Source organism: Plectropomus leopardus, chromosome 13 (assembly GCF_026936395.1).
Source record: "Plectropomus leopardus strain MGB_pleo_1.0 chromosome 13, ASM2693639v1, whole genome shotgun sequence".
Taxonomy (NCBI): Eukaryota; Metazoa; Chordata; class Actinopteri; order Perciformes; family Serranidae; genus Plectropomus; species Plectropomus leopardus.
This window is the reverse complement of record NC_142188.1, coordinates 11,211,897-11,234,974: the sequence shown is the minus strand read 5'-3', so window position 1 is coordinate 11,234,974 and position 23,078 is coordinate 11,211,897. Positions and strand designations below refer to the sequence as shown.

Below are 23,078 nucleotides of genomic sequence, written 5' to 3'. Positions count from 1 at the left end.
GTCGAGGATAGCATCTACTCTCCGAAAATGAAAGCTGTCACAAAGGAGTTCTTGAGTGTTTAGATAGGAGAGAAAAGTGGGGCATCAGATTAAAGGAGAGAGGACTAAACAGATTTGACCGAAGAAGTAGCTGCACGGGGCACGTGATGTAAAAAATTCCAGACTTTTTCTGCATGCAGACAGGTTTTGTCACACTTTGGTTGTCGGGGACACCACTGCGAAGCAACAGTAAGACAGATAAGCAGCCGGAAATAGCAGCAGAGTTGCTATAGAGAAACGTCATTGTTTAATGTTACAGCCTGGGTCGTTTGGAGGCTCATTTAAAAGTCATTACACTAACTACCATTTTATGACCAGAGGACCAGGTGCAAACTTTAACTCCAGTCAAACGGGGATGGACTGTGGGTTAATAGTTTCTGAGGCATATAGGAACTCACAGAGAGAGGGAGGAGGTTGCAGGGCATGAACTCTCACAAACTCAAGTCTGTAAATTAAAACCCACACACCTGGCACTGCTTGGATATACAGCCAGACCACTTGAAAATACACACGTTTAGACTAGGAAGCTGCTCCGGTGGAGTTACCATGTGACCCGAACTGTATATAAACGCAACTGGAGTCACTTCACGGTCTCAAGTTCCTTTCATACAGGTGACTTCAAAGCAGGGAACATAGTTTTATAAGTTCCACCTTGCAACATTCAGAAATACACAAAGGTATGGGGTTTTCCGGCTGATGTCTGAATGTGTGCCCTCAGGGGTGTAATGCAGATATAAATGGGGCAAGATACAGCACGCTCACGCATACGTCAAGTCAAACGATCAGAAGATCATTTTGATTGGCGAGGGGGCACATACTGTGTCTTATATGGCGTGTGCATGACTCATTTATGTGCCTGTTTGTGCATGTTTGGAAGACTAGAAACAACGGTTATGTAGGCGATTGCTGCAACCATGATTTTTACACACAAAGCCACATACAACACGTGAGCTAGATCTATGCTCTGCTGAGCAATTCCTCGCACAGTGAGTAAGATCAACATGTTCAAATCACACTGGCTGAACCATATCCTTGCTGACACCAGTACGGAAACCACTATGGTTTCCATATGTTGTTGGGAAGGTTTTTTAGTCCATATAAGAGCAAACATATGTCTGCGAGTTCTGTGTGTATGTTCCACTCTGGGTAGTTTTGCATGAGAGCTCAGAGGGCGTCTCGGCTCTGGGTAGACACCACAAAAACTTTGAACTGCAACAAATCCCAATGATGAGAGGAGATGAGGTCTTCATTTGCCTCTGGACGTCTACCTAAAGTATACGAACTACAACTCATCTGCCATGACCTTGAACGGGGGAAGAGGTTTGGATAAATGGATGTTTAATTGCTTACAATGCGCATGCGGAGATAAAAGTGGCAAAAGTGAAACCTATGGCCGTAACTCTGATTCCTATAGGTTTTATATGTCTAGGGCTGTTATAGTGTGGTCTAGTCTATTCTTTATATGGCTGGAGGAGGACACTGGAATCTTTTCAAGCAACCCAGAGCGTCCCTTGATCCCAGTTTAGAAACCAGAAGAGCCCTGCCTGCATGTGTTGCACTTTCCAAAGGCCTACACCCAATTGTGGACTATGACACTTGTAATAAATTTGTTAATAGATAATAAAAGACACAACTGGCATAATTACAAGAGACCACATTTTCTTAGTTACCTCTAGATGCCTAATTTTGCCAGGTTTGAGATATATGCCTACAATGAGGCTGAAGGGAATTTTGTTTGTAGTATTAAGAGAAGTTTCAAAAATTCAAGCGCAACATCTCTTCACAGATAATCAGGAGAACACACCGAGAAGAGTTTGCATAGGGGACAATGTCTTCAGTAGAAAGTAGCTCCATTAAACAACATACACAATGAGATCTGTGGATGATTGGGCAGAGTAAACTTGTTTCTGGCTAGACTTGTTGCTGCTGAATCTGTCTAAAAATGCCACTGCTGTGAGGCAGTGTTGCACTCAAGACCACATAAACTGAGACCAAGTCATGACCAAGACCAGAGCGTATCAAGACTGGGACAAAACCAAGATTTTGAGGGGTTGAAACCAAGTCGAGACCAGACAAGTGTAAGTACCAGGGCATGGCAAACGTATAGAATATGCAAACCATAGGCACTCCTCAAATTGATCTGAAAGATCCACATTCCCATGAAAACGCCCACAGATAACAAATGAAATTCCTCTTCACTCACCTCTTCCATTGCTATAGCTAGGGTGGGTGATGTGGTCCAAAAGTAATATCCCAATATTTTAGGCTATTTTTGCAATAACGATATTCTTGATATAAAAAATACTGAAAAATGGTTTGGTTATTTATATTTTCAATAACATACAATTGCAATAAAATAAGAGGAGAGAGAGTAAGACGCTGTGCTGCTGCCAGAGGAGCTGCTGACTAGGCTTACTCTGAGCAATAAATCACTAAAATGATCTGAAAAATCTTCAGATGTTCATAAAACATTCAGAATGCTCAGTCCTAAAGATGCTACAAACCTAACTCTTCCACTATGGAGCCTATAGCAATTTTTATTATCATTTATGGTTGTTTTTGCTGCCATTGTGTCAACAACTCAGAGTACTGCTATTATCACAAAATGAATTATTCGTATAATATATACTCTGTACATGTGTTGGCTGATTTGTGGTGGTTGATGAATTCTCTGTATGAAAATTTACCTTCAACAATCAATCAAATACAAACACTAAGAAGCTGAAATCAGCTTAATCATCTTTATTTAACAATCCTTTTGTTGCGCTGGCAATTTAGTAATATCCCTGCAGTTGTGGTCTTGACTGCTTTTGAGTGAATTCAGAGTCTTTTTTGTCCAATATTGAGACAAGACCAAGTAATAATAAGGGTGAATTTGAGATGAGAGCGAAAACTTAAAAAAGTGGTCTTGAGACAGAGACCAATTCTTGAGTACTACAACATTACTGTGAGGACAATAAATTAAACTCCAGTCACCTCAAGTGCAGCGGATTTCAGAGAAGGATCACAAAACCCGGCCAAAAAAAACCCCCAAAATATATCTGCTTGGCTATGTGCCAGTAAGAGTAAGTTTGAAAATGTGGTCTTTCCTATTTTGCGTAAACTAACCCTTAGAGGCAAAGTCAAACAATATAATCTAGGCTACCAATCCCACTGACAATATTGATCCCCAAAATTAATTATAGCCTTGACTCTATTTAGTCCAAAAATGAAATTATTTGATAACCACGGAATATTTCTATACACCATTGGACATCATCCGTCTATAACTATAACTACAGCCGTGGTTGATTTGAAATTTTTCTATCATGCCTCATAGGCATCTTAAGTGACGCCATTCACTGGTAACCCGAAACAGTTTTGGGGTAAAGCTACTGTCTCTTCAGCAAGCTTGGAAAACGATTACGCAGCCAGAAAGTAGGCCAAGACAAAGTGCATCAAGTCTCAGCAGGGCAAAATAGTGTGTGACTGTGCATGTATTTTCCTTGGCTCTGTTCCCATTCAACTGCATCCTTAAGCATGGGAACCATTTTAGTTAAAGGGACAAGAGATGAAGGAGAGAGTTTGGGTCAGGAGGAGAGGAGGATGTGATTCATTTCCCCTCCTTCTGTCTCTGAAGGACGACCTGCAGTGTCTTTCCACTGGCAATAGAGCGTGTCGTCCACATCCCTGCTGTGAGTCGTCTTAAACCCGTCCATGCGCAGTCACACACGGATTTGAATAATTGATTGCAAGCTTGCATTTCTCTGTCTGTACTGTTCATCTAGGGAAATGTAGACATCTCCCACTTCCTGGGGAAACATTTACCCAATGTTGCTGATAAACAGACAGATAAATGCAGGAACACATGGCTACACAGAGGCACATTCCTTCTCTTTCCTCTCTGCGCGCGCGCGCACACACACACACACACACACACACACACACACACACACACACACACACACACACACAAACACACACAAACACACACACATATTCCAATTATAGCCTAGTCCAACCAGCACCAGGCAAATTTCCCAGAGAGAACAGTTTGAGACAGTTAATAGAAGATGATGGGTAATGCAGGGACAAACACTGCCATTGTTTGAGGGGACCATATGGGAAACATGAGGCCAGTTTTCTTGAAGGTCTTGTTAACCTGACTTTAGCTTAAGGGTTAAAGTTCATGGCTGATTTATCTATAGTTACTTCCAACAGTGTCAGTGGGATTTAATTATTTTCGAGGCAACATATCTATTACACCGCCTCTGGCGTTAAAAATAGAAAGAGGAAGCTTTCCATTACAGCATGTCATGCAGTTCACAATGATAACGGGGAAGATTAACCACACAAGTCATTTTTAAAGCAATGAGCCCATGAGTTCAGACAGAAGCAGAAAAAAAGATGTCGATTTTGCAAGCTCAACTCTTGCTAGCAGATTTTATAAACTGAGGCTTGCTGACTATTTCACTTTCATGAGTTTGTCATTAACAAAACCTTGTGTGGATGGTTTCCAGAGAAAAACATGTTGGGGCTTCAATTACCGGTGTGTAAACTCACTTTTTATAGCAACTTCATTAAAAATGTTGTTAGCTAACAACGTGCCAACTCTTGGCCTTGGATGACACACAAATGAAACGTTATTATTGAAGGTAGAAAACAAGTTATCCAGGCTCGGTAAAGTTTGCAGCTAACAGTATAGTGAGTGTTCTTATGTTTTTGGTTTTATCGAACAATCCAAAGTCTGTAAGGTAAGTCTGTTGCATCTCAATACCATATTTAATAGCTGCAGTGTGAACACAGCCAGGGATCAATGGGTTCACTGCATTCAGCTGCATTTGCAGTGCAAAGCACCCAAACCCAAGTTTAATGACTGCACAGGTCATGTAGTAAAAGGATCTGGAATGATATGGAAAATTCCCAGCACAGTGCATTTGTGTGCTGAAGTCATTCCAAGACAGCATATGTTGCTTCCAAGTCCGCAGGGGTCAATATGTTTAAATAAAAGTCCTTCCAAGTCGGAAAGCTTTCAAGTCAAGAGTGAAAGCAGGTAAATCTGAACGTGTCCAACTCAACGTAAGCACTTCCAAGTGAATGTGACTGTGTCCAAGTTCTGAGTGAGAGAATGAGGTTAATGAGAAGCTTTTTAAAAGCTGAAGCACAATGAGTTCTATCATTATTGTGCCGTCACCACATCACACAACGCACTCATCAACCTATTAGCTCACATAGTCCTCCAGACATATGGATCCATTTTCCAGGCCTTGACCACATTGCTGCCTCTTTCTCTGTCCCTCTTGCTTTCTGTTTTCCCCCATACTCTTTGCACAGGAACAAGTGAGTGCAGCACTTTCCCCCCTTCCCTTCCCCTCTGAAGTTCCAGCTGCTGTAGACAGACTAATGTATTCCCCAGAGCTCAGGGGTAGACCACAGCCCCGAGAACGGACTGCGTCTTGCTACCAATAAACTCTAATTTCACATAGAAAAGGGAAGAGAAAGAAGACAGAAGTGAGCGATTAGGCTGAGGGAAAACCTAACTTTAAACTTTCTCACTCATAAACTGAAACAATTGTTTATTGATCATCTGAGGCTGCTTCTGGAGTCAGCTTTTATTTTCGAGAATGCTCTGAGGAAAAGAGTGAGGAGCACAGAGCGAAGGCAGACAGGAATGAGGGAGGGCAGGGTGAAAGATTAACGAGATGTATTCAGCACCAGCCAGGTTATGAATTCATAAATTCACATATGGTAATTTTACGAGAAAAATAGCCCAATCCATGCCTGAGGGCACAGATATTTCTCTGAAAACATCTAAAGGCAAGAAGAGAAACGTGTAGGCTGACTTAATGTTTGTTTATATTTTAAATCCAGCGTCTTACTATTGTAGTGATATCAGCGTCAATATCTCTTTGATACTCTATGGATTCACTGCTTGTAAAGAGATTAAGGATATCTTCCTCATTTCTTGCTTTGATGCATTCACAGTTACTTTGGGTTTAGCTGGGATCAGAGATGTAAAACTGAGACTTGACATTTGGAATTAAGACTTAACCACAAAAACAAGGACTTGATACTTGACTTGGACTTGACAGTTGTGAGACTTGCCTTCCTGAAGAGTTGCCTTGAGTCTTGAAAGCAACAATTTGTTTAATTACCCTCCATATACTTTACAGGCCTGTACATCAAAGGGAATCGGTCTCTGCTAGGGCTGCAATTAAGATTAATGTCATATTTGATTAATCATCATTTTTCACCTATTAATTTTTGGCCTATAAAACATCAGAAAACATTTGAATTGCCCAACACAATTAGAGCCCAAGATAATGATGTCACCAAATGTCTTGTGTTGTCCAACCACCAGTCCAAAGTCCAAAACTATTCAACTAACTCTAGTGTTGACAGTAGACAGTAAACAATATATTCTGAAGTTTAAGTAAGGAGTCCGCAAGAATTGTGGACTCCTTACTTAAAACATTACTTAGAAGATTAATCAATTATCAAAGTCATTGATGATATAGACTATACCCTCGGTTATGTAAAGATACTATTAATGGGCCAACAACAATCATCAAGGTCTTGTCTCTGTTGCAAGTTTCTGCAAACCATGGATACATTACGTACATATCATATCAACATTTCCAAAGAGATGTAGTTCTAATAACATGTAAATGTGCTGACTCTATAATCAGGAGGTAAAAGGCATAGTGGATGGTGTAACGCATAGGCTGGATGGCTGCCAAGCTGCAGACCACTGTTGAAGACCAACAAACAAGAAATTATTATTCTAGTGGTGATTGTGCAGGTTTTTAGGATAGAACATGATCTTTTCCCATGTTTTTTTTTTTAAATACAGAGTTGTTGAAATTTAGAGGTTTAACATACCCCCTCTATTATAATGTCCAAATGTTACATATCTGTGGTTTACAGAAACATACAATGGCAACATTTTTTTGGTGACTGTGTTGCAGCATTTTGGAGCTTTTTTATCAGGTTGCACGGTCTTCACCTACAGATAAGCTCTAGTAGTCATTAAGTATAGATGTCAAAATTCTCCATTATTCTGGGTGCTTTTAGGACTTCATCTCTATACAAGAAGACTGTATAATACAGAAAAAGCGCTGGATTCAGTGGCATATCTAATGAGTGGCCTGGAGTGACATGGGCCACCCCTGAATCTGATTGGCCACCCCAGGTGCCATCCCGTTATGATTGGCTTTCTGCCTAGTCAGTTTAAACTCTTTGATTTAAAAAAAGAAAGAACTTTTGCCTGTAAGTCTTGAGTGGCAGTAATATGCCAAAGTGGTGTCTAGCCTCCCAAAAGGCCACAGAAGAGGAGGAAAATCTGTTTATGATTTGGTGTGAAGCCATGGAGCAGAGCTTTATTTTACATTTGAGGGGTGTCACTCGGTTGTGTTGTGATTAGTAGGTCTATTTATGTTTTAAACTAAACTTTAAATAGGAGTGTAAGACACTGCAATGTCAGTAATTTAAAAAGGTATGGGTAGTGGGGACAAAAATGATAAAATGAAGCTATGCCGACACGTATGCCCACAGCAGCACCCGTACTTCATGCCACCCCTGCATAAGTCAATGCCCCACTTGGGCCACTTCAGTAAAAAAATTTGGACACGCCACTTAAGCACTTGGGTGGACCTTAAGTGAAGACTGCTTTGTCAACTGCTGTTTCCAGTCAAGAATTAAACTTTTATAAACACCTTTTAAAAGAAAATTCTTTGCCATTTTAGTATTACTCAACTTGGATTTGCCCTCAGGGACTCCAGATTTTATTTGAGACTTGCTTTGACAGCGCTCCGTTGTCTATGCCTTCAGTAAACTGTCCTCGAATGAAGGAGGAATATTTCATAGCTGGAATTTACAGTTATTAATCTTTAGGTACTAAAATTAAATACCCTGTAGCTACAGGTTTGGATGACTATACTTTTCTTTTTCAAAAGTAATCCAAAATGACAAGTTTGCTCGCCCTCCTACCCTCTCATTATAACTCACTCCTCTAATTTCAGCCTCTATTAACTCTCACTAGTCTCACACACACACACACACACACACACACACATACATAGCAACTTCCCCTCATTAGCAGAAATGCCAGCTCCATCTAAATCATGTGGCCTTTCCAAAAGACCACATGTCTTCTGGGGCTTCATCACTGACTCATGGCCTGGATGACCCGCTCCAACTTCACACAATGACTTACACTCTAAAACAAGGATACTCATGACAGTTAATGTGTTTTCTGCCAGTGTGAAACCCCTGGATACATCTGGCTGTCATTCGATTACAATTAACCACCTTTATTACAATCACCTGTTGTTTACCGACCAGTAAGGTCACAAAGTCATGCAGAGGAATGCAAGAAAATACATTTTAAGCTGGAAAATACTTCTGCATGCACTGTATTAACAAGGACTTTTGCAATGATTAAGCATGCATTAACAAGAACCCCAGTAATGAGACAAAACAGCACCTCCGGTTCCATTGTCTCAAAGTCATTGGGTTTTTTGAATGGGTTTAGCCTTAATAAGCTTTGTGGTGAACACAAGCTTAAGAGACTTTCACGTTTTATTATATGATTATGCTAGTAAATATCACACTTGAAAACTTTGAAGCTTTAATTTGTCTTAAAAAAAGGGGTTGCTGACAAGTGGCTGTATAAGACTATAGAGTGTCATCACTCTAACTCGCACTGAAAATGTCATTACAGCCTTGTAGCAGTAGCGACACAACAGTAGTATAGTTTTTTTTAGCCTAGCAATAGTTTTCTACTTCTGGTGATTGCATTTAGGTTTCAAAAATCTTGAAAGTGGTGGCCATTTGTGAAGATTATCTTTTTGATCAAAATGTGCAAGTATCATTATTGTTTGTTTACTACAGAGCTCATTTTCTACAATGATCCAAAATCCAATGGAAAAATCCCATAGGCTTTTTAACAAGGGAACCAAGGCAACATTAGCTTCTGGGTTGGCCTACAAAAACATGCCATTTCTGGGCATTCTTTTGTTGGCCAGGATGTTAAGATATTTTTCGTGCTTCTGCAGTATGATCTATAAGCCATTCACGAATTTGCAGCAATCTGCAAAGGCAAACAAATCCCCCGAATGAAGACCAGCCTGTCATCAAAAGACAGAACAGCTTTCATTATAAGATGAACAAAAACAAAGCGTCTGTCACTGCTCTTTTCCGCACTCCTCGCTCACATTGTCGGCCAAACAAAAACCTGAATGTTTCAACCTCTTTTCAGTATTGGAAGTCTTTGTAATACACCTTGTGCTGCTGTCATGAGCATCTATTCAGCTGCGTCACCCAGCCATGAGAGCGGCTCCATAATGCACTCTGCTCTGACTCCCAGTCAATAGGCCCTGGATCTCTGCCATGCATTCCTTCACATGACTGTTTATTGTGATTAACATGTAATATGGATGCCTCTAGTCCAGTAGACAGAGAAATAAACACAGAAAGGGACATGGAGATAACCAGAAAGGATATGTCGCAAACATATATCCTATGCTGCGAAGTGTAGAAAGATATTTAACCCTCTGAAACCTGCAGAAACATCTCTTTGCTTGTGCTGCTTTCAGACGCCTTTCACAAGTATTAATCCTTTGAAACCTGAGGAAATTGTGCAATTTCTTGAAATAACGTGGGAAGAAAGGCTATGAGCAACTTGGCAAGAAATTATGCTCAAATGTCAAGAGATTAATACATTTTGAAAAAAAAGAAAAAAGAAAAGCTGGGGAAAATGTCTAGGAAAAATTTGAAAAGCTAGGGAAAATAATTATAATATAATATAATTATAATAATTATCATAATTACACATTTAAAATCATGTTACAGAATTTTCATATTTTTTTAGGCAATTTTTCAGGGTCTTTGTTGCCCTTTTTAGACTTTATATTTCTTTCTTTCTTGTTTCAGGCAATTTTCATGTACTTTTTATTAGTTAATTGAATGATTTCTTGCTAATTTTGAGGTCATTTTTTTCTTCCGTTGTTCATTGCCTTCTTCCCCTGTTCTGGAGAGAAATCAAACCAATTTACTTAGGTTTCACAGAGTTAACTCTTTTCCTTTAAATATCATTGCTGGCTTTAAAGTAGCCACAGGCTTGTTATTGTCCCTGCAAGTCGTTCGTGAGAAGAGAAACTTCAGAGTATTTGCAGTCTGCCAAGTCTGAACACCAACAGGATCTGGACGGACTGGCAGCCAGCTGTCTTTTAAAAACCCATTTGGCTGCACCTGCATTCTCACTTTACTTCACTCGCAATCTGAATAATCTCCTAGATTTAGAGCACTTTTATGCTAGAATTTAATCTCCCAGCCTTCAAATTTCCCAACAGTTTAATGACAAGATAGTGAGTTAAAGTTTTGATCTTGTTTTACTGATTGAGAGCGCAGAAATTTTTGAGTACCTTTGCAAGTATTCTTATTCAAACGGACTCCTAAAACCTTACATAAATGCTCATTTGTAAAACCAACATCTACTGTTCTCATCCCGGAGGCCGGACAGAAGTATGGTTTTGTATTGAAGTGCATTGGTGGTTGTGACTGGACATGAGTAAATGAAATTCTTTGGGTCAAGAGCCAAAACACAAACAGACGGAGAAACCGAAGTTTAGTGGCAAAGTGGAGGAAATGAATCTTCCTGTAAACCTGTTTCTCTGGCCTTAATTAAACTGATCACACTGAGCTACCAAACATTACATCTCTGCATAGGATGCCATTATTGTTTAGATCTCTTCTGTCATGACGCACCCCTCCCTCTGTGCGGTTATATGATTGGTAGGTATAGCTCACTAGGAGTTCCTACATGAAATTGGTCACAACAAGTTCTGTGGATCATCATGAGTAACCGGGTCATGATAATATAGTTTTACATTATATTAAAGAGGAGGCAAACATCTCTACAGCTGATATCTCCAATGCTCAAACTCACACCAAAACTATCTAGACTGATAAATAAAACTACAGGCAAGAGGAAAAATATGGATTTTTGTAGTCGAAAACTCTGACTGACCGGTGCATCGATCTTGATGAGGGCGATGTCTGATTTCTCATCCACATCTTTGATTTTGGCATCATAAGAGCCGCCACTCTTTAGCTCCACTTTGACCCGGTGCTTGTTGGCCACAACGTGGGCATTGGTCACAATCTGGCCATCTTCTGACACAACAAAGCCAGAACCACTGGCTACCGCCACCTCCCGCTTGGAATAGGTCATCCTGTGGGGAGAAGAAGAGGAGGGAGGTTGAGGAAGGGATTTGTGTATTCACTTCACTCTTTCAACAGGTCTCTTCTTCTAGAAAAACAAAATGAATAGACAGCAAAACCCATGCATGATGTAACTGCAGTGTAATACTTGAAAGTTGAAAGTTGAAAGCATTTTGGGTGTCAGCGCAGATTTTGTGAGCAGGAGGTAAATATCTAAACAGCAGGCAGGTAAGTACTCAAAGGTGAGCTGCAGGGATTAAGTATACATAATAACAGTAAGAGGAGGAAACAAATATGAACTGCAGAATTAATATATTCAACACAACCTGAATGAAACCTGCTTTCAAGTCAACCTGAGGCAGCGACAGCGGAGGAGGAAAGAAAAAAGAGAGGAGACAGATCTGAGTGAGGGAAAGATGGAAACGTGAAAATCAGAGAGCCGCAGATGTTCAAAGAGCCACTTTACAAGCCACAGTGACAGACACAACAGAGACGACACAGACGAAGAATGAAGGTGTCAAAGAAGGACGAGAAGCAGAGATAAAAGAGCATAAAAGCCAGTAAGATGATGAAAAGAAAAGATGTTGAAAGACTGAAGTGGATAGTAAGGTGCTCTACCAGCTGGTGTGGTCTGGTTAAGTACACAGGTGGGCTGTAAAGTGTGTTTCAGTCTGTCCCACACACACACACACACATACACACACACACACACACACACAAACACGCACACACACAGGTGCACAGCTCTTACTTGCGGAAAAGTTCAATGTGAACCACAGACGGAGCAATTTTCTCCACCACGTCGGCGATGAAGTTGTATTTGTGTCTTGGGCTGTCTGGGTTGTCCTGAGCTGGAAATACAACACACACACACACACACACACACACACACGTTAGGATACGTCAAACGAGTAAAAGTAAACAAAAGATGCACTGAAATACTGCATGATGTAAGAGCTGTGTGAGAATAGAAAACCAACCAATAAAACTGCTCTTTATCATAACACAGAGAGGAAAAGAAAAGATGACAGTTCATCTGCGGTTGAGACTGTCTAGGTCCGGTCTGACACACAGGAACACACTCATTTACAAACCGTAAACCTCACAAATAAATACTTAACCTTGACCTTTACCCTTGTTTTACGCCATGATTGTATAGACAGACTCTAAATTCTTTAACCATTAACAAATCTTTTGTCAAGATCTAATTGGTCCTCAAAATACCACTCTCACAGACAAACCGTCTGACACTGTATGTGTGAGGATTGCCAACTTCACTGAATCACCCATCCCGCCATCTATACAGCGTTGGGCAAGTCAGGAAATGTTGACTGATTTACCTGGTAATTAAGGTCTACCCAGACGACAGTTTAACCAAAGCCATGATTCAAGACTCCCCAGACCTTTCCATCTGAGCTTTTCATCCCTCCATGCGTAAACTCTCATTTTGCCACGTACCTCAAACTATTTTGTCTCACAAGGACAATTTTCACTCATTACATTCTCTGAGAAGGTCAGAATTTGTGAAAAGTAAAAGGCACCCATAAGCCCTAGGATATCAGTGATTGCAGTGAAGGGTTAAAGAAAGAGAAAGAGATTTTCCGCTTGAGGTGCATTTAAGCTAACACAAAAATGGAATCAGCACCGTCTTGCCGTACTGAATGCTGCTAAATTATACAGTATGAAAACATTTGTTAACCCGCAGGGGGAAAATTCTGGTGTTATATCATCACTCCAGTCAACTTAACTGTCAGATAAATTCAATCCATCCATCCATCATCCATAATCCATCCATCCATTTACGAGACTGAGAGTCTACAGCATTGCTATGTGAGGCTACACTTAGGCTGATAACATCTACCATGTTCACCTATTAGTTTGGTGTGTTTGCATAGGCAACTAACATTTGTTTATTGGCACTAAACACAAAGTACAGCTGAGGCTAGTGGGAATGCAGTTAGTTTTACTGGACCAATAACGCTTTGACCTGATGATGGTGAGGTGATTGCTATTTTTCCTGAGACATGAGTGTTGTCTTTTACTCAAAACAAACAATAAATGTAAACCTCATTGGAATAGTCAGAACACCCAAAGTCAGTCAGATACATCTTCTGGGCACCATGAACATTTGAAATGCTGTGCCAACCAGGCCCCCAGGAAATGCCAATTTTCATAGTAGCCAAACAGTGGAACTGCAACTTCCTAGTATGTCACTTTATGTGACTGGGCCAAAAACTACTTTCTCACATTGACTTAAATTAAGAAAGAGACATCTGTTAATCAGTGGCTACATTTTGATGAGGGTCACAACACCTTTTAAATGACTGGTTTCCATATCTAAATGTAATCCATTTGGTCTGATAACATTTGGAAAGTCTAGAAGAACCACAAAATTGAATAATTTTATCCTGATTTAAGTTAACAGAGTGCTCAACCAGAGGAAGTTGACCCAGCCAGCGGAAGTCTCTTGTGCGCTTGCGCTATGGGCCCAATGATGCAGATGGATCACTGGGTAATTTTATAGGTGGCAGCTGAACGTCTCTGGCTTCATGCACCACTGAGTAGCTTAATGGGAATAAACCGGTTACTTCCTCCAATGCTGTATCCAGGTCTTTTTGAAATTCCATGGTGCCAGCCTATCTAAAATATTAAGACTTTTCACAGACTGACTGTAAATATGAGAGAAAAAGTGGATAACCAAAGTCATTAGGTTTCATCCACAGGCTGCATAAAATAATGGATGTAGAAAGTTTGACATCACCCATGGGTTTGGGGATTGCCATTTTAAAGCCTTGAGTATAGCAGCTGTCTATTTTTTGAGCAAGAAGTGACCATATTCGGATGACAGGTTGAAGCGTGGGGTGAATCTGACTTATAGACTGTGGTTATGCCTCACAGAAAGCCCGTCACCATTAGTTTTGCATAATTTCTAGCTTTAATAAAGTGTAAACACGTGAGTTATATAAAAATTCACAGTGGTGCTTATCTCTTGAGCTGATAAACCAACTACAGAGACCAAGGATGTAAACATTTGTATTTTCTGCTGTAAAGACATTTTAACATCAGTATCTATGGGGACTGATTCACTTCTGAAGCCAGCCTCAATTGGCCATTCAAGGAACTGTATTTTTTGGCATTTTGGCTTAATTTTCCAATCCCCACAGTTGCTGCTTGGTTTTATAATATGGGGAACATGATTATCTGTGCAAAAATCATTGAAAACCATCTAACAGTTGTTGAAATATTTTGGTCTATTCATAAGTGTTGGACTGACTGACCTACATCCCCAGAGCCATGTTGCTACCAAAAGAGAAGTCGGTCAAAACCAAATGGAACCACTTTTATCCAAACCTCCACATATACAGTATCTTCCCTGTTGAAACTTAAAGCTACAAATTAAACATTAAATCTGATAAATGTCACCCATGCTTTTCACCACAGTAAGACAGAGAAGTAATGGAAAGACTAGAGTCATTTTCCCCATGTTAGCTTCACACCCGGGGGTTGGTGGTCAGCTCTGATAGGATTACAGTTAGAGAGAGTCGGCCCAGTGTCCAGAACCTGTGTTGTTTCTGGAGCGTCCATACAGGCTCTCAGTCTCTTCCACTTCACTATGTTACGATGAGTGCTGCCACATGAGGAAATGTACTTCCAGCGACGTACTGCTACAACTGCAAAGCCATGTGATGATAGTAGACTTATAGGCCCAGTGGATGAATTGCTAGAGATGGGAAATCATGAATCAGAGGTTGTACACAGTTCAGTTACATTAAAGAGCCCGTCCAAGCCGTTGCTGCCTGATTTATACACTGCTGGAGATTATTTCACTGCTGAACTGAGCTTTGAGAGGCTCTACTGTTGTAGAATTAAGTTGACTTATGAGCAGCAGTCTCCTGAAATGCCAAAAAATTGCTAATTCATCCTTAAATTTGAAATCCTGACTGTCACTGATGTGTGAAGAGAGAGTGCATGTAAAGCTTTCTGATTACTGTCTAATCCACATATTACAGCTGTCTCACCGTTTCTTGGGATCAACATTTCTCCACCTACTGAATTCTTGCCAGAGGCTGACTCTGGAGGGTCTGTACTTGCATCATTTAGTACACAGATATTTGGCTTTTATAAAATTTATATACTTAAATATGTATATAACAGGGTAAGAAGGGTGATATCCAAAACAATATAAGTATTTGTCACAGCAGAAATGTTTCAAGCAAAAGTGAACAGATAAGGCTGACAAGCTTGCTGTAATAACTGTAACAATCATACTGCTCCCCCAGTTGCACTATAGTTGGCAAAGCATGCAGCTCCGTTAACTTATGCTCATGTTTCGATATTGTCAATGCTTGAAAGAGCCAATGGAGGTTACCTCTGGGTCACTATGACACTAGAAACTGCTCTGGCACTAATACAATGTACTATGAGCTGTAATTGTAAATGAGCTGAAGTATATAGCTCAACCTCAACAGCTTGTTAGCTGCATTACTGGATAGTTTACTTACAAATCTCTATCTATAATTAGCCTATACAAGTGTGCTAGGTTGTACTAGATCTTTAAGTACTTGCAAGGATCATTTCACAATTCAATAAAAATAGGACAAAATCAAACTAATAGAAATATAAAATCTGCAACATCCATGACAAGGGGGTTTTCTGCCACTGTTTCAAACATTAAAACATGATGACCTATATTGGGATGTCAGCAATCCTGTATTTTAGCAGCTTTATTTCGTCAGCTGCAGTTTGATTAATCATTTAAACATGTGAGCAAGTGCCAGTCATTTGGAAATAGTCTATTTTAAACTTGGTGAAAAAGGAACCCCTAGGTTCTAAAAATATCTATTTATATGTATGGGGAAAAACTGTCTCAAAAGTTGTAGACGTGAAGTAATGCCATTAACTCTGACAATGAGGTCTTCCATTTAGTTTTGATTTAACTGATTAAAGTTGTTTGCTAACCAACTGGTACTAGCAGATCTTGTATAGCCAAGACAACCTTTCAATCATTTGCACGGTCTGTCTAATTTTTTCTGATTAAAGGAGAGATCCATTATCATTTATAAGTGAAGAAAATGCAACCAAAACTGAGACCATACTATGATCAGGAGGTAATAAAGGGGAAAATGATTCAAGACTATAGTTGTATGTGGAAGATGATCAAATTCCAACTCTGTCATAACTTAAGTCAGTTTACATTAAGTAAATATTTCCCCCATGTGGAGGATATATTGAGGTTAGAGCTCAACTTTATTAAGCTTGAATAAAAGATCCCAATAAAGTTAAGCAACAGTTAACAGTGATCAGATGTCTAAAACATTATTCCTGGAGCCAAATCAAGCATTCATTAACAGTAAACCATTCAACCACAACATTTTAAAGAAGAAGCTTGTGTAAAGGCGCTCTCTTATTCTCGCTCTTTCAGGGACACACACACACAAAGCCCCCTACCCTCATCGCCCCATATACCCATTACCCCCTCCCCTCTCTTCACACTGACCTTCACCACACGGGTCCTTGCTCAAGATCTCAGCTTCTTTTCTTTTCAATTTTCCCATACATACAGTAGTACCCACTGTTTTATTGGCGCCTGCAGGCGGAAGCAGTTATTTTCTGATCCCCCAGACTAGAATAACTAGATGTGAATACAGTAAGGTCAGCTCCCCTTCTTCATGCATTGATACTCACACACACAGTTTCTCTACTATTGAACAACCTGAGGCCCACCAGAGCCAGGCTTATGGTAAATGAAATAGAAACCTAACTTTATTTTTGTATAGAAAGGTACCACTTCGAGAATCATGGAAATAACAGTCACTTAGCTATGTTAATGATATTATACAAGTATTTCAAGTAAGTCATTGATTTTGGCTCAACAGATGCGAATGTTAGGGCACTAAAGTGTAACAGCATGACCCATTTAGTCTTGATGAGGATCTGTTTTTCTGAAGTTAAGACGATATACTGTTGAGCTTTTTTGCTGTTTATAATATCACAATGACACACTGGCACCATTTTGTGACTCACTGTGCAACAGTATGAGTAACTCAAACTAACCTAATTTTTCCATGTCTAATTTAATTTCAGTTTATCCCATTTTAGCTCAGTGTAAACTCAAATAATTTAATGTGGGACACGTGGGACTTGCAGGCTATGGCAGAACACAATCCAATCAGAAACACACATCTGAGTAAGTTGTGGCAGTTTAAAAACCCTTTAACACCTGGGCTGACATCAGTTTTCTTGTGTTGAATTGAGATGCCTTTCACCAGCATTTAAACCTCTGAAACCCAAGAGAAATAGTTTGATTTCTTTCAGAAACACATGAAAAAAAAACATAATGAGCAACTTGAAAAGAAATCACCTGCAAACTGAAAACAAGTTAAAGGTGACACGGAAGTCATCTGAAAATTAGCTGAGGGGAATTATTATATATGATCAAAATGGAGGAAAAACATCCAGAAAACTACATTTATAATTTTCTAAATTATATATTTAAATTTAATATATATATATTCTTATTTTTTAGATAATTTTCTGGTAACTTTTTACTAATTTCTTGCTGGTTTTCTGGCCATTTTTTGTTAAGTTGCTCGTTGCCCTCTTCCCATGTTTTTGAAAGAAATCAAGCAAATTTGCTAAGCTTTAAAATATGAGCAGCTGTACAGTAAGTTTAAAATCCGATCAAAACTATTTCAGGCTTTGTTGTCATGGAATTTGGAGCCTATGCAACATTTAGTCAGGTTTATCATGGTCGATCAGTGACTATAATGGCAGACAGAGCAGACAGGAGGTATGTGGGCTTCAGAAGTTGCATCAGGTTTGTTCGCCTTATCGGTGTGATTTGGAGAGGGAGGACACATAAGCACATTGGGGTCAGAATAAGTTGAGATTCATAGGCGCATGAAAGGAAAGGATGTCTTTGAAAGAGGCTGCAGCAAAGATGGTCCAGCGGAAAGAGAAATGAAAAAATAATGAGCAAGAGAATTACAGGCATCACGAACAGGAAGCAAGACAGATGAGGAAAACAGACAGACGTGCAGAAACAGGAGCAGCAGAGACAGACTAATAGAACAACATTTAAAAAGGGGAAAAGAGACGCTCACAAAGATGATCTTATAATATTATGAGTGGCTGAGACAAGTCGGGGAAGAATGTGCGTAATCAGCACATGTCACTAGCTGGAGTCACAGAGTGCATTCTGCAACACCAGCTCTGGCATTACAGTTACTCAGCAGCCAAACATTGCATTGGATTTACAGTTGGATTAAAGTCTGACAACAAGTTCAACCTTTTGATAAAGTTTTAGATTGTTTAAGCGGCCCCTGTATGCAATTCATAGTCAAAAATGGGTAATTTAGGGCATCCTGGTCAGCTCCTAGATGCACAACATGTATATTGCACATCATCCTTCTCTAATCCTCAGTATTTTCCCGTCAGTCTCTACATGATTGCTCTCAATAAAGGCCTTAAAATGCCAAAAAAGTGGGTCACTTTAAACAAATACAACCCCAAGGTCACAAAAATATTTGACCTAATTTTCTTTGCCAAAACGAACAACTTGCATAATCAACGTCTTTATGGCCCAGAGACGAAATGACATCATGCAAAGTGTACTTGCATATGTTTTCATAACATGGGGCCAAGTCAAAAGGGTAGTTACTGTAAAGGCGCTCAGAGGGGGAGTTGAGTTTCTATTCAGTTTCACAGTCTTGATCACATTTTATGCTAAAGTATATTTAAAACATGAGAGATGCTTCTGCATAGAGCATTATTGGGCAACAGCTTAGTCATCTGATTTACCAAATGAAATGTGACTGGTTTTATTACAGCTATGGAAATTTTCCCTGGGTGCCTTGGAAAATCAATAGCCCTCACCACAGTCTTGCACTGCTTCAGACATGGTTAGCTGCCTGGGCATGACTTAACTATTTAAGTTGCTTACACGACTGACAAACAAATGTGGCGATGCAGTCTGCCCTACCACCGCGCCCACACGGTTTTTGATGTACATGTAAACCTTTCCCCAAAATACGGGTTGCTAATTCTGTGTTTTCCTCGGTGTCTCCTGCCTGTTTTAAACTCTCTTCAACGTAGGAGGAATTATGGCTTTGAATCAGCGCCAGGCATTCCTTCATGTGACTGTTAAGTGTGATTTATGAGTGACAACAGAAACACAGAGAGAGAAAGAAGAGAGAGGAAAGAGTTGGGGGGTTGTGGAGGAGGAAGGGGGAAAAGGTAAGTTTCCGAGCTTTGAGGTAAGTTATAGGTCTTTGAGGCAACAGGTGTTGAAGTTCTTCATTCAGAAGCTTCCAACTGCAGATGTGGTGCTCACTTCAGGTGGATGTATGTTAAACACACACACCAAAAACTGATACAATGTCTTTACCACCTGTACCAAATGTGTGCAAGTGTTGTTTTCACTCCTGGATATTTCATATGTTTAAGGATATGTCACACAAGCAGCATTAATGATGATGAATGACTCACTGATTAAATTGTACAGATTGTGCATTCTCAGCAGGGCTGTCTCATAGAGCAGCAGAAGTGGAGAATGATGTCTGTTATTATTGAGCTCCACTGGTTAGGGTGAAATACTTTTAGCATGACATTCTGATGAAGTGGGGGTCCATACTGAAACCTACGGGTGAGGGCGCCTTTTTTTATCGTTCAAAAAAAAATTAAAGGCAAAAGCTGTCCAGAATACAAAATTACAAGTACTGTATAAAAACTAGAATAGGACAAAATGTACAGTTAACATATTCTCTTAAGGTCCAAACACGCCAAACTGACATAAAAAACTAGCAGCCACGAAGCCAACTGTTGCGTTGCCCTCAAGTCCTTTGTGTTTGGGCCAAAATGTTGCATGTGAACACACTGCAAAAACTACAACTGACGGCCAACCAGTATATATGTTCTATATCTGCATAAGAGGAAGTAACTCTCCAACAAAGCATATATACCACGTGCCAGTGAACAGTTACACAAACCATCAGGCAATGTTTCTGCTAAAGAGCTCAATGGCTAATGAAAAACAATCTTACTTTATATAAAAAGTTTGTGTCGATCTCACTTCAACATGCTGAAAAAGTCATCAAGGGTCGATGAAGGCCAACGTCAAGGGATACACCGCAGCGACTAGGGCGACTGATGTTCACCAAAAGTCAAACATTGACAATAAGCCTTTGTAATGTTTGCTATTTATCATTATTGTTTGTAAGCAAAATCATTTATTTTGGGTGATTTCCCATTAGCTCTGGTTCTCTTTAGTAATAAATGCAATAAATATAAAAAATATGTTGATAAAATAAATAAATAAATAATAATAATGATATGGGAGGAGGGGGGCACCTGGTGAAGCTTACCCAGGGCACTGACTATGTTAGATCCAGCACTGCAGACACCACAATTGTATCACATCAGTCCTGTTTAGTAACAGCCTATATCAAACTTATCAGACTTTGAACATTCCTTTCAGCTCAGCTAATGCAGACTGCCGTGGCGTGAACTGTATTGTATAAAACAATCAAACGGATTATAGCCATGTGACTGCTGGTTATGCATGCCAGAGATAAAGAGAAAAAAAGGCTCAGATCAAGCTTTACATCAGGGGAGCTCATGACTTCATCCAACCGGGCAAAAGTAGAAAACAGTTCTCTGATCGAGTCTAATTGTAATGCAGGAACAAGAGGGAAATACAGCTGAATGGTCACTCTTGTTATCCTGGACACATGGGGATTGTGTGCCACTGAGTGCAGCTCCAACATCTGTGTGAGGTTTAAACCACAGAACGTGCAGTGAGGAGTTCAGGGATCATGATGTGAAGAAAATGTACAATTTGCTGTAGCCAATGTGGAAATGCTGTGACTGACTTCCAGATTTATAACTATACCTCGGGTTCATGTTATTTGGCAAAAGAGCCTTTATGTAGAATCTTCTGCTGAAGGATTTAAATTTGCACTCATTGGTTCCTTTAGGTTGTTTCAAAGCGCTGTTACAGGACTTGTCTATGTCATCTGCTAATGTCAGGGTGTATCTTAGCTGGTGTTTTCATTTTTCTTGTTCTTATGGTTCAGTTATAGCATATATTGACATACTTTTTGTCATTTCTTTAGTAAATCAATTTTGTGTTTTGAAGTTGCATTTTATGTTGTCTGTCTGTTACTTATATAGCTGCCTGTCTCGGCCAGGACACTCTTGAAAGGGTGATTTTTTTCCCAGTAAAATACAATATTACATAAAATGTGTCAAAGGGAAAACAGCCCAATGCATTATAGCTTAACTCAACAGAAATTGTCCCAAACCATCCAACTTTTTACTCAGTCTTATCAACATCCTTTGTGTTTCGGGGTCTCTTCTGACCAAAACCACGTACCTTTCCCGCAGGCTCCCCGCTGAATGAAAAGAACAGGTGGCTGCTGCAGCTTCTGCGCCCGGCGGCTGACCCTCTTCAGCTCGCAGATATTCCGGTAGGACACCCCATCGCTTCCACAAACCGGCTCGGTGGCTTTGCAGACGCAAGTCCCACTCTTGCTTCTCCTCCTCACGGTGATAGTGTACGCCACCCCGCCGGACACCGAGCACTCCAGCCCCTCTCCGCACAGCGGGTCCCCGAGCTTCCCAATGCCGCCGCAGGCTTCGCCCTCGCCAGACGCGCACACCAGGCAGCAGTGGCAGGCGTCGAGGCTCTGTCCCGCCGGGCAGTCCGCCGGCAACCGGGGACACATCGACTTGTCACACCGAGCAGGACATCCGATAACATAGCGGCTGGAGATTTGCGCATCTGCCGGCACAGACGCAAAGGCTACGATTACGCACAACAGTGACCAAAACATGACTCTAAAGAAATATAAGTTTTAAAAGTTAAATAGAAAAGTTTAAAGAGTTTCAAAAGCTCGCTCTCTGCTTGCAGTGTAATGGGATGAGAGAGCTCAGTAGTAGTGAGGGGGGGAGTCACTTCAGCTGGAGAGGCATTTAACAGAAACTCCACTGCGCAGCCAATTACGCGACTTTACGTTCGTGCTGGCGCTGCATCACAGACGCAACTCACTTTGGGGATAATCACAACAAGCCTGGTGATTGGTGCGTTTACGGGAACGGAAGAGCTGCGTTATTGACCACTGAGGACAAAGTGAAAACAGGAAAGTGTGGATGATCATGCATGGGAGTTGATGCACAATGAACTGCATTTATCTAAGAGCTTGGACACTAAACTTCAAATATAGTAACAGCATTGCAAGAAAGTAAGTTGTATGTACATATTTCTGTTGCTTCCCTCCAAGGAGGGATTGAGAAGGTCAAGGTTATCTACACTGTAAAATCTGACAAGTCAGTTTAATTCAAGTGTTGTATTTACTTCATTCACACACTTGTATATTCTTAAGCTTCTCCACATGCAAAATCCTTTTCATCATGACACGAAACTGTTCAGTTAAGGCAACAAACTTAACAACTACACAAAATTACAACTAAATACAACTAAATTTTAAGTAAACTTTACAAATAGATATGAAATAAGCCTAACTTAAAACTACATGTTAAATGTACTTACCTTAATAAAGGCATTTGGTTTCCTAGACTTTTTAAAGTAAGATCAGCTTGTGAGTTTACAGTGTAAAAGCACCTCTTAGACAACTCAGAGAAACGCTTAAGGAGGTTTCAGTTGTGCCAATGTTTGCTGATATTGGCACTGACCCTGATTTAATTATTTACAAACACATAAAAATAGAAAACTAAAAACCAAGCAGTGGAAGGAGCCACACAGCCCAGATGTTTAATATGCTTCACAGCCCTCCACACATCCTGCAGGCCTATTTCCTACATGTTTTCTTTTTTTTTTT

General features: G+C 40.2%; 1 protein-coding gene across 1 annotated transcript in view; it reads right to left on the bottom strand.

The window, feature by feature from the left end:
- LOC121954571 (serine protease HTRA1A) overlaps positions 1–22,200 on the bottom strand; it is a 33,053-nt gene extending 10,853 nt beyond the window's left edge. Inside the window, exons 1-3 of the mRNA XM_042502157.2 lie at positions 21,614–22,200; positions 11,993–12,092; positions 11,048–11,252 (exon numbers count right to left, since the gene is read on the bottom strand). Of these exons, the coding sequence (XP_042358091.1) occupies positions 11,048–11,252; positions 11,993–12,092; positions 21,614–22,073 (765 nt within the window). The 5' untranslated portion in view covers positions 22,074–22,200. The remainder of the gene's footprint in view (positions 1–11,047; positions 11,253–11,992; positions 12,093–21,613) is intronic.
- Between the last annotated feature and the right edge of the window lie 878 nt (positions 22,201–23,078).